This window comes from Peromyscus leucopus, chromosome 14, assembly GCF_004664715.2.
Source record: "Peromyscus leucopus breed LL Stock chromosome 14, UCI_PerLeu_2.1, whole genome shotgun sequence".
Classification (NCBI taxonomy): Eukaryota; Metazoa; Chordata; class Mammalia; order Rodentia; family Cricetidae; genus Peromyscus; species Peromyscus leucopus.
The window spans coordinates 65,797,168-65,809,415 of record NC_051075.1 but is presented as its reverse complement, the minus strand read 5'-3'; the positions used below and the strand labels follow the sequence as shown (position 1 = coordinate 65,809,415).

The window sequence follows — 12,248 nt, the reverse complement described above, 5'->3', positions numbered from 1 at the left end:
GTGATTTTAAAAAGGAAAACATCTAATTGGGACTGGCTGACAGTTTCAGAGGTTTAGTTCATTATCGTCATGGAGATAAGCATGGCAGCATGCAAGCAGACATGGTGCTGGAGAAGGAGCTGAGAGTTCTACATCTTAATCCACAGGCAAAAAGAAGTGAGCTATGACACTGGGAGTAGCCTGAGCATAGGAGACCTCAGAGCCCACCCCCACAGTGACGCACTTCCTCCAAGAAAGCCACACCTCCTAATAGTGCCACTCCCTATGGGGGCCATTTTCTTTCAAACCACCACACTGTACATGAACACATGCTTGTGTGTGTGTGTGTGTGTGTGTGTGTGTGTGTGTGTGTATTTGTGTGTGTGTGTGTAGTGGGTAGCCATTCCAGCTTTGATCTGGAAGTTCCAACCCCCATTGAGGCTTCAGCAACTGTCACAACTACAAGGAGGGGCCAGGGGAAGCGCCTGGAGACCGAGATCTAGATGGGCCAGCGCTCTCTCTGTTCCGGCACCCTAGATGGTGGAGGTGGACCGAGCAGAGCTCCAGAGAACACCACTGGACTGTGATACACCTTCCTCAGACCCCACGACCTACCTATCCCTTCATTTGTAAGTTACCCACTAAATAAATCTTCCTTTTAACTACGTGGAGTGGCCTTAACAATTTCGCCAATGTGTGTGTGTGTGTGTGTGTGTGTGTGTGTGTGTGTGTGCATATGCTATGGTGCACATATGGGGGTCAGAGGACAACTTTCAGGACTCAGTTCTTCCCTTCCACATGTAGGGCTTAGGAATTAACTCTGGATCTCAGGATTGGTGGCAGGTGACTTCACCTGCTGAGCCATCTAACCTGATCGACTTTATTTATTCTTAACATTGAAAATACTACTTCATAGTAATCTTAATAGTTAGCTCTAGCATTCTTCCTATTAATAGAAAGGTAAACATGTTAGTTTTGTCAATAGTGCCCCCCAAATAGGGCACAGAGACAGAAATATAGTTGTCACATCAAAGATCAATTTTACTTTTCTAACATTTAAATGCCACTTCAGAGTTCTTGATATTTACCTATATTATCCCCTGTATTTATGCAAAATACTTGCTTTTGAAAAATTTGAAGGTCATCCAAAGCAAGGCATATAAAAGTAGCTCTGATATCATTAGCATGCTAAAAAATAGAACCTTTTTTTTCTTTTTCTAGCTAAAGTTACAAAATATATAAAAGGTTAAAAAATGCCCGGTTTGTGCTCATTATCTAAATCCTTTTTGGAAAATAACATTTGTGATAAAATCTAAAATGACATTTTAGAGTCTGATCCAAAGAGCACTATGAGTAAGTATGTGTGTGAGCGTGCAAGCTGGTGAAGGCCGGGAAATAGTCACAGGCGTATGGCCTCAGCATTCCTCCAGCCAATCACAGGATCAATGCTAGGACTTCAGTAATTTAATTGATAAAGAAATGAACCTTTCATCTCAGAAGTGCAAACAGGAAAGTTTGCACTTTTCACTAAGTAACAACAAAAGGAGCTACCTCCTTGAGTGTTCTACACTAGAGTGGCTAGCACGTGAAAAAAAAAAAATGAGGGCCCAATTATAAGCATTTAAAACTATCCAGGTACTTAATATAGCTAATATATAAACCAGAAGTTTGCTATTAAATCAGGAAACGTATGAAAAGTTTGAAAAAGAATATAAAATGAGACTTAATCTCCACCTGGTGCCATGAGGCCAACCTGCTTTCTACACTTTTGTAACCCAAGTGGCTGACGCACGGCAGGCGTCCAGCAGGTACACATGGGGTAAAGACATTGTAAACCTGTTTTCAAGGGACGCAGCCAAGCGTCTTCCCAAGTATAAGTGCATGTGTATTTCGTTACAATTCTGTTAAACATCCCGAGTGGACACTTTCTGACCTAACGTTTGAAAATAACTATTTGCAATTTTTATTATTTTGGTAACTATTCTTTGACCAGCTGCATGAAAAGCCCATTCTGCTGTTTATTATAACTTACCAAATTTGTCCTCCAGCACTGAACATTTATGCTTCAAGCATTTTTGCTATTATATGTGATACTAGAATGATCACCACAACTATAGCTATTTTTCCTGACGATTGCTGAGAACTGAAAGCACAGGACAAAGTAAGCCAATGTGTTTATGGCTATCTGCTTCCTATTATCACATTATTTCCTAAATTGCACCCTTTACAACATTATCTATAATTTGTAATAATTTATGACACTGTCCGTAAATATTTTAAAGTCCTTTATTTTACATTTCTTGTCAGCAAGAAACGACACCTCTGCCGCACCTGCTTCCTGCTATTTCCCTCCATTATCTGTCCCTGGGTCATTTCCATGTCCGTAAGAAGCTCTCCAAGGCTGAGAGATGGCTCTGTGAGGAAATCTTCTGATCAAACATGAGGACCAGGAGTTTGGATCCCTAGAACCCATGTAAAAGTTAGGTGTGTGTGGTGAGCTGCTTGCAACCCCAGATCACAGGCATGGGGAGGACAGTATGGGGGGCAAAGACAGGGAACCCCCTTAGTATCTAGACTAGCTGGAATGGCAAGCTCCAGATTCAGCATGAGACTCTACCTCAATATATATGGTACACTGTAACCAAAGAAGATACTAGACATCAGCTGCAGGCCTCCAAGTACATGCAAACACACAAAAAACATGCATGTGTGCCCATACACATATGAGCATGCACATAATATACCGCAATATGCCAGAAAAAGGATTCTAAAAATTCAGACAACCTTTTTTTAAGATGACAAACAATATTTAAATCACCCCATAGATATGTTTTGCTTCTAGCACTATATAGAAATTGTATATAAGAACCAATTTCTTACCTTTGCGGTTGCTTCACAAATCTAACTCATGAAGTAGTTTAATTCTTGACCTCTGTGAGTGTGTGTGTGTGTGTGTGTGTGTGTATACATACATGCATGTGTACACGCATGTGGAAGTCAAAGGTCAACCTTGAGCATTGTTCCACCAGAGCCAGCTTCCTTTTGGCTGAGACAAGGTCTCTAGGCTGGCTCACCTATTGGCTTAGGCTGGCCAGTAAGCCCCCAGGAATGTGCCCATCTCCACTTCCCCAGCACTGAGATTATAAGCACACACCACCATGTGAGTTCTGGGGATTAAACTCAGGTCCTCATGCTTGGGAGGCAAGCACTTTACTGAGCCATCTCCCTGGCCCTAGCTTAAATTTTAATAACTCGTCAACCCAATGTCTTAAAGAATGTCCCCAAACAAGCTTCCTCAGTTGTCATTTAATGATTCAAAGAGATCTACTGCAAAGAGTTTCACATTGTGTTCAGCACCACTTGTTTTGAATATATTAAGTCTTTCATTATTCATGAGCATAATCTTATAAAATTTATAAATGGAGACTCTGGCTCCCAATAAGATTTTGCATCATTTTCTTGTTCCTGAGATGTATTTAAAGGTCATTTTGTTATGTTTTTTTTTTCTATTAATTCACTAATTTCTTTTAATGAACTTCCTTCCCTGGTGAGGTTGTTATATGGAATTCAAGCTTTCAAATGCTGCCAAGGGTCCTCAACTCCATTTCCTACATTTGAATAAATGTTTTTTAGTGTTTCTATAATTCCAGAATATATTCTACAGCAGTAGTTCCCAATCATCATTGAACACTAGCATTGCCTGTGGAGTTCTTAATAACTACAGAGTCACCAGCCTCCCCTGGGGATTCTGATTTTGGAAATGTAGCACAGATCCACACATCATTACTATTAAATTACACAGGTAATTAAGGAAGAGAGGCCCTTCTTGCATTTCTATTTCTAGGTCAATGAGAATATAATTTGCAGGTATAAATATAAAGAGCAAAGACTCGGGTCGGCCTGCCTCCTTCTGTCCTTGATCTCAGGACTGAAACGGTGGCTGGCACGCTGCATCACTCAGAATGACATTGGATGAAAGAACAGATATCTCCTCAGTAAATGATTTATTCTTCAAAAACCCAGGAGTATAAAGCCAGATGTGGTGGCACACACCTGTAATCCTAGCACTTGGCATCCAGAGGCAGGAGTGAGAGTCTGAGGTCAGTCTAGACTACATAGTAAGATTCTGATTCTGAAAACAAAAAAGAAACCCTTCTAAAAACAGATTCGTGACAATTTAATAATTAGAAATTTGCTCACCTATTAAATGGAGTGGATTCAGGCAGTGTTACATATTGTCCCACTAAAAGCCTCTCTGAGCTATGTAGTAAGTGAAACCACTGGGTTCTGTTTAGAAATGCACATGGTTTCTTGGTGGGCTAACCTTAAGACTCCTCTGTTCCCTATGTGAGCACACACTTGAGTTCTTCATCACAGTGAGTCCCATGTTCTGTGTCCAGCCTAGGCTCTTAGATGGATACCTGTGCCCTACTCCTCAGTGTGTGCAATTTATCTCCACACAGAGAGCCCTTCATCGTTTCAAACACAAAACTCTATGAGTCAATTATATTACTTCTTTATAAACTGATGAGTCAATCCCATGTCTGTTAGTAAAACTATCACCCTCACAGCACCCTCAGGTGGCCGCTCTGATTGGTGTCCCCTTCCTTTGCCCCCAACATCAAACCTATCATCAAGTTCAGTCGTTTCCTTAAACTGTCTCTTTGGTGCCATCGTTTCTGAAGATAAGTCTTATTCAGCTCTCAGTCCAGTCTCTGTTCAGGGCCTGTTTCCTTATATTTCTCTCGCCTCATTTCCATGAAACCCTGCTCACTCGGTGGATGTTTGCCAGCATCACTCACCGTCTAAGTCTCCCCTTGGCTACCTTCAGTCTGAGATCAACTCCTGTTTGTTTTTGTTTTTCACACATGGTCTTACTCTGTAGCTGGGACTAGTCCTAAACTCAGGATTCTCCTGATTCCGCCTTTTGAGTGCTGTGACCACACATGTACACCTCCACACCCAGTACCGACCGGTTTACATCAATTTTCTTTTCTCAGTCAGAATGAACAGGTGCCCTGTCATATTTTCATTAGCTTGCCCTGTACACTGAATTAGGCTGACCCATAGAAAACACAACTCAAGAAAGCATTCTCCTAAACACTCGACATGTGAACATAGTGTTTTTCTGGACTGATGAGAAAATGGGGAAACTGTTACCAGATATTACAGAATTGACTTCATTTGACTTAAACAACTTTGTGAGGTTTCTCCTCATCCACATACTGGCTTACATAAATTGAAGCAAAATTGGAAAGTCACATGCATATAATCTCAAAATTCATTAGTGAGAAGTTACCATGAAAACTGACTATAGCTGACACTAGGTGGTGAGTAACATGGGCTCTTTAAGTTATTATTTCTACTTCTGTGTGTTTGAAATCTTCATGGGAGAGAAGGGCAGAAGAAGGCAGGGATGCATGTTAGCAAACTTTGAATACTCTGTGGTCTAAAAAAAAATGGACCAGTAGTACTATTAGCATAAAGAATACACTATAACAGGCATATGATATTCTCATTTATCTTGACCTTTAACGACAGCTACATAATCTATGATTCAGGCATAATTCTTATCATTTCTATATTTATACAAGTGTCCTCACTGGAACTGAAACTTTCAGTTCCTCCAATTTTTAATGATTCCATTTTTTAAAGGAAAGAAATAGAACATTTCAAAATCTAAAGCTCCAAAGCCTGAAAAATTACAAGGGAAGAAAATAACAGGAATTCATCACTTACCATCTTAACATCATTTTCATGGTGAAAAATATATTCAAATAAAGCCTGAAAATGACAAAATGTCAAAACACGCTCAGTTTTATTATACTGAAACACTTTGTTATTGTTATATGAAAACTCAAAACTTAGGTGATGCAAAAGTGCAGGATACTCTAAAGTGTTAGGAACTGGTAAATAATAAATGCGGCTGTCATTTGTCATAATATCCCATTTTAAAGTTCTGCAACTCACAGTAAATTTTGTCTTCACAGACAATAAACTGGAAAGTTCAAAGAACTGAACCTTCTTCCTTTATGTTATATACATTATTTTATTAAAACAAGACAAAAGAAGTTCATTTTATTTCCTAAAGACTTATGATGGTCATGAAGATTTCACCCAATTTGTATACTCTCTTTTTATTATAGAGATTATTATATAATTTTGACACATGGGAAATTGGGTATTCCTTCTGAAACAACATGGAATATAAGTGTTAAGCAGAGCGCTACACGGAGGGAAATGTCTCCATTGGCTGCACTCTTTCACTGAAAACTGGCCAGCCAGCCGCCTCAAGTGAGGGAACCAGGTCTTCCTCAGGAACGCCGATTCATTACTCCACTCTCATGAAGAAAAGGAACTGACTAAAGCTTTATAGTCTACTAACTGCCACTGACTAGAGTACAGTCAGAGAAGAGCTGAAGAAGTTAGTAGCGCTTTTCTGGTCTGATACAGTCCACCAAACGGCATTCCGCTCTTATTTACCCCTGAATGACAACAATTAGGAACGTTCGAACTCAGCACTATTATAGAAAGTTCACAGATTTCTGCTGAGTTTGCTGGCTTAGTGTTCCTGTGTAATTTATTTTTTAAGCTATTCCCCCAAGGAGTTTGGGGTTTTATTTCACTTTGCTTTTAGGGGCTGTGTGTATGTGGAAGGCAGCCAGAGGACACCTGAACTGTTGTTCTTAGTCAAGCACACCCACCTTGGTTTTGTTCAGATTTATTTGTGTGTGCGTGTGAGAACAGTGGCAGAAGTGGGGGTTGGGGGTGGGAGGACACCTGTTTGCACACACAGAGGCCAGAGGCAAGCGTCAGACAGTCCACTCTATCACTCTGCCTGCCTATTCCTCTGTGCAGGATCTCCTCTCCCTGAATTTGGACCTTATGCTTTTCTTGACTAAGATGAAAGCCACAAAGCCCTAGAAATCCTCTCTCCACCCACCTCTGAACGGGGATTACATGTGTGAGTGGGACACCTATTTTATGCGGGTGCTGGAATCCAGACTCCAGTCCTCGTGACTGTGCATCAAGTAGTCTTAACCACTAAGCCATCTCTCCAGCCCCACCTTGTTTTTTAAGACAGTTTCTCACTGGCCTGAGGCACAATGATTGATTAGACTAGTGTGGCTGGCCAGCAAGACACCTATTCTACTTTCATTTCTGTTGATATGATAATATACCCTGACAAAAAGCAAGTTAGGGAAGAAAAGCATTTATTTGACTTACAGTTTCAGGTTAAGTACATTAGTGCAGGAAAGTTGTGGCAAGAACTAACAACATTAGATCTATAGTCAAGAGTGGAGAAAAAATAAACACTGGACCCTTGCTTGCTCTCAGCAAGCCTTCTCCTCCATTACACTGTTCAGGACCCCATGCCTAGGGAATTGTGCTGCCCACAACGGGCTAGTTCCTACATCAATTAACAAGCCAAACAACAATCCCTTATAGATATGGCCACCAGTCAACCTGATCTAAATAATTCCTCATTAAGACTCTTCCTAGGAGATCCTAGATTATGCCAAGTTGATAATTAAAACTAACCATCACACCACCATACACAGCTTTTAAAAAAAATTTATTTATTTATTTATTTTTTATTTATTTATTTATTTATTTATTTATATGTACACATGAACACAGGCATGTACACACACACATGCATGTCACAGCACACATGAAGATCAGAGGATAACCTAGGGGAGTCAGTTCTCTCCTCCTACCATGTGTGTCCTGGGGTTTGGATCCAGGTCATCAGTCTTGGTGGCATGCACCTGTTCCCACTAAGCCATCTGACTGGCCCACATCCAGCTTTGCATGTGGCCTCTGGGAACAAACTCCAGCCTTCATACTTGTGAGGCAAGCACTTTATCAACTGAGTAGTATCTCCCAAGACCCCTCACACCGTAGTTTTTCACAATGGTAAGGCCCTGGACATCTTCCTTTCTATGCTTTCATTTTTCTAGTTTCTTTTTATTCTTTCCGCTCTCCCCACTTTTTCTCCTTTATCCACCCCCTGCTAATTTTCTCTTTATTTAAGAGAATACTCCGAGTGATGAGAATTATTAAGGTAGTTGGCTTGTTGGCTGCTATCTGGCTTGAGTAATGCTGAGGAGCCTAGTTAATTATTAATTAAGCATACATATGTTTTCTATCCTTTTGATCTCCCTTATATCATACAAGACTTGAAAATTATTTTTCTAAGAATAGTCCATACTGAAAAACAAACACATCCACATACAGACAACCTTAAGTTTCATTCTGCAAAGATGACTCTGCCTCTCTGCTTTCTTTGTTATAAAATATTGTTAACCATTGGAAAGGATTTTCTATAATAATTACATATGTACTTATTTCTGACCGATTATACTTGATTCAAGACAAAGAGAATTTTTACATGTTACATTAACTAAATTCTCCATTTCCTACAAAACCATGTCATCATACTTCTATCATTACTTAGATATTTATAACTTAGAATTGTTTGAAGCACATACCTTTGCCAACTTAGGTTTCTGGGAATATTTTGTTAAATTCAGTCTAGATAAATTTATAAATGGTCCATCAGGACTTGTAAGCATGGAAGCCTGTGAGAGGAAAGAAAGAAAAGAAGGAATTGAAAACTTTCTCTTAAAACATAGTTTCTTCTGCATAAAGATTATAGTAACTTATAGAAATTATAAAGCAAGCAGAATTCCCGTTTAATTCTCCACTGTAATACTAGTGGAGCGTAAAGTTACTCGGGTTATACAAGCTTCTGGGAAGTTGACAGAACCTACCGTCCCTAGTCTGATGAACCTTCCAGATGAGCTAGTGATAGGTCGTGCTGTGTAGGCAGTTCTGGGTGTTCTGATGGCCTGTTCCATTGTACCCGGCCTTCCACTCTGTGTGCTGGGCCTCAGGAAACCTGTAATGGGTCTTCCAGCTTGAGTGATTGGCCTGTGGAGATGGACGATTGTAACACGAATGGGATCAATCAAAGGATATATCTGGGCAGGGTTTGGAGACAGAGAAATGAAACTACAATACAGACCTGACAGCCTGACTCGGTCCTCCTGTCTGGCTAGTTCCAGGGAGCTTCAAAGATGTGCCCGGGCCTACAAGATGGGATAGTACTCAATTTATGTATTACTTAGGAATTTTTAGAAACACTTAGCATTTTCAGACTTGTACTGACCTGGGAAAGAAGACGTTATAGCAGGAAATGCTTTGAGAAAATGTGTTTGAGGCTCACCTTTACTACTCTAGTTGGTAGCATGAACCCAAGAGAGCAGGGCCTAAAAATGGGGCAGACTAAAGTCTCATGCAACCGCCAACTTTATTCAGAGCATCAGACAATTTATACTCAGAGGGGTAAGAAGAATCACGTGAGGAAGGTGTTCAATCACATGGGCAAGCCACATGTGGCAAAAACATGTTTTTCCATAGAGGCACATGAATAACAACAGCTGAAGTAAACTCATTCATATCTGCTACCCCTGGGAAGAGCATGACAACACACTCCAAGAACAAGTCTGTGTTTGGAAGAAACTGAGGTCACAAGACTCTTGTCTTATTTTCTTGGAGTTTGCTCATAAGCACTCAGAATTCTCACATGACTCCATTCTTGAACCAAGTTCTGACAACTGAGCACCTAGCACATGATTTGTGTGATCATTCAGTCTTCACAAGGAGTCTATAAGGTAGGTTTGGTACTAGGCCAGTTAACAGAGGCCCAAGGAATTAACAGGTTAGCAGAGCTTGCATTCTGATTCAAAACTAGCAGGCTTTAAAGTTTAAATCAATGGTTCTAGACTCAAGTTAATTATTTTTCATACAAATGTCTACAAATAAAAGATTGTGTCTAGAATTCACATATTTTAGCAAGTCAATGAGGAAAAGATCTTAACAACTAATAAATTACCAGCAAACCACCATATATTATATCATCCTCTAATACCATTTATATTATGACATTGACTTGGACTCTAAGGCAATCCTATTATACATGTGTTTATATAAAATATAGAAATATGTTTACACACATGTTCCTTTTATATACCGTATCCTTCCTTTAACATAACTAAACGAGTACTTACGTGGGACTTGGGCAATAGCATTTTCATCCAGGATCATTTCTGCAATCCCTTCCTGATCCACATCAATTTCATCTATATACACCATTTCAGTCAATGCTCGTGCTTTCAAAATCCAAGCTGCCTAAAAAGCATTTTTTAAAAAAAGGCACTCAGTAAGAGAACATCAGGAATCTTACTGAAGCTAGGCGAGTTTTGTTAGTGCATTCTGCATTCTGCTTCAGGACCATGACTTCCAGAAGTCCTTCCCAGTTTCCAACCCCCAGGCATCCCCTTGCCTTCCTCACAGTCTTGCCTTTATGTTATGATCTTCCACACATAACGTATTTGATAACTATTATGCTCAGCTGGGCATCATTCTGTTCCCCAGAATACAAGCATTTCAACCTCATGCACTCCTGACTTTTCTAGACCTTTAGTTTTTTATACATAATTGGGTATTCAGGAAAATGTTGGTTGACTCAAGCTAAGATCAATTTCTTTGGATTCAAAATCACTACTTTGTGATCTAGTCAGAAGAACCAGCTGACAAGAAGTGAGAATGGAAAAGTAATTAAAGTCTCTTTGCTGGAGCCTGAGAAGGGCATCGTGAAGGTGTACATACTTAACTTTCTTGTCAAACACATTAAATTGCTTTACTGAAAAACTTGACCTTTCTGCTTTCTTCCAGAATAAAAGCCGAGAACGATGATGCTCCGTGGCCCTAGCACAATCTGAGAGGAACTTGAGTCTGGAAGTGGCAGCATCGACCTTACTCTACAGTCTACAGGAATTCTAACAGAAATCTGGGGAGGGACTGCAGCTCAGGACACCAGGGGTCGTCTGGTTGTGAAGCAGGCTGAAGGAAGCTAACGGCGCTGAAGAGGGAACAAATGAGAGCTACAAGGTGTCTGCCAAGTCCCCACAGCTACATGACTTGATCCATATATACCTTCAGGCTAGCTCTGAGTGGGAAACAAGATCACAACGTAGATCTTAACTTTCCTGAACACACCATCACCTAATGGATTAAACAGCAAAGCACACAGCCACGTGTGATAGGTGACACATGTGTGAGAGAAAAAATTACGACTTCTAGAAAACGGTTGAAAGAAAGAAAGAAAAGCCAGGATAGGGGTGTATGCTTGTAATCGCAGCATTTAGAAGTTCCTCCTTGACTACACAGCAAGTTCAAGGCCACCCTGTAATAAATAATATTGTCTCAAAATAATGATGATTATAATAATAATGACGAAGGCTTTGGCCTTTGGTGAGGCAAAACTGGCTCACAGTGTGTTTGGAAACTCCCAGAAGTTGTAATTGTCGAAATGATGGTGAATCTGTCTGGACTAAGAGACCAGCCAGAGAGCACGTGTGTCACGGTGAGGTTTAGCGATTTTTATTCGGATAATGAGGAGCCAATGAAGCTTATGGACCATGACTTGGAGTCTAACTTAAATCCTTCTCAACCAATCTGCCCTCCTCACTCAACCAACCCCCAACCTCTTTCTCAGACAGGGTCTCACGATGTAGCCAGGATGTCCTTGAACTCTAGATGCCCCCCCCCCCCATTTAGCCTGAGTGCTGGAATTGTAGGTATGTACCACCATACTCATAGTAAACCAGGTTTTTAAAAGCCAAGTTTTTATAATTTTAGACATCATTTACATAATCAGTTATTAAACATCCATGAACATATTTTAACTAGTTTTGAGTTGTTACCACTATTTGATAGTCCAATCTGTTATGTTTGATATCTAGCTCCCTATTAACACCTCTTAAATGTTAAGATTATGTAAATTTTCTATGCTGAGTTAATCAAAGTAAGGGAACTGCATTCATCATTCTCCTCTGCCCTGAGTAAAGAGATAATTACATCAGAAGTCCATTAGGAACGTCTATTTTTTTTATTCTCTATGCATTCAGTCTTTATAAAGATAATTTTGATTTTTTCAGGCTTAAGTTTTAAGAAATGGAAACGATATGAAAATTTGATATTAAAAGATCTGTAGAGATTGGGTAAATCTCTACACTTGTTCAGTGGGTAAAACACATGCTAGGCAAGCATGAGTGAGGACTGGAGCTCAGATCCCCAACACGCATGTAACACACATCTGCAATCTCAGCACTGGATGACTGAGCTAAGAGCGAGAGACAGGAGAGAATCCCTAGACGTTCTTAGGACAGCTAACCTGCTATAAGCAGTGGCCAACAGCA

General features: G+C 40.1%; 1 protein-coding gene across 2 annotated transcripts in view; it reads right to left on the bottom strand.

Annotated features, from left to right (window-relative positions):
- Positions 1-12,248, bottom strand: part of Ttc8 (tetratricopeptide repeat domain 8) — a 63,557-nt gene that overhangs the window by 31,439 nt on the left and 19,870 nt on the right. For both annotated transcript variants that reach the window (XM_028886606.2, XM_028886607.2), the window contains 5 exons: positions 10,056-10,176; positions 9,011-9,074; positions 8,757-8,916; positions 8,475-8,564; positions 5,719-5,763 (listed from right to left, as the gene is read on the bottom strand). In XM_028886606.2, coding sequence (XP_028742439.1) covers positions 5,719-5,763; positions 8,475-8,564; positions 8,757-8,916; positions 9,011-9,074; positions 10,056-10,176 — 480 coding nt within the window. The remainder of the gene's footprint in view (positions 1-5,718; positions 5,764-8,474; positions 8,565-8,756; positions 8,917-9,010; positions 9,075-10,055; positions 10,177-12,248) is intronic.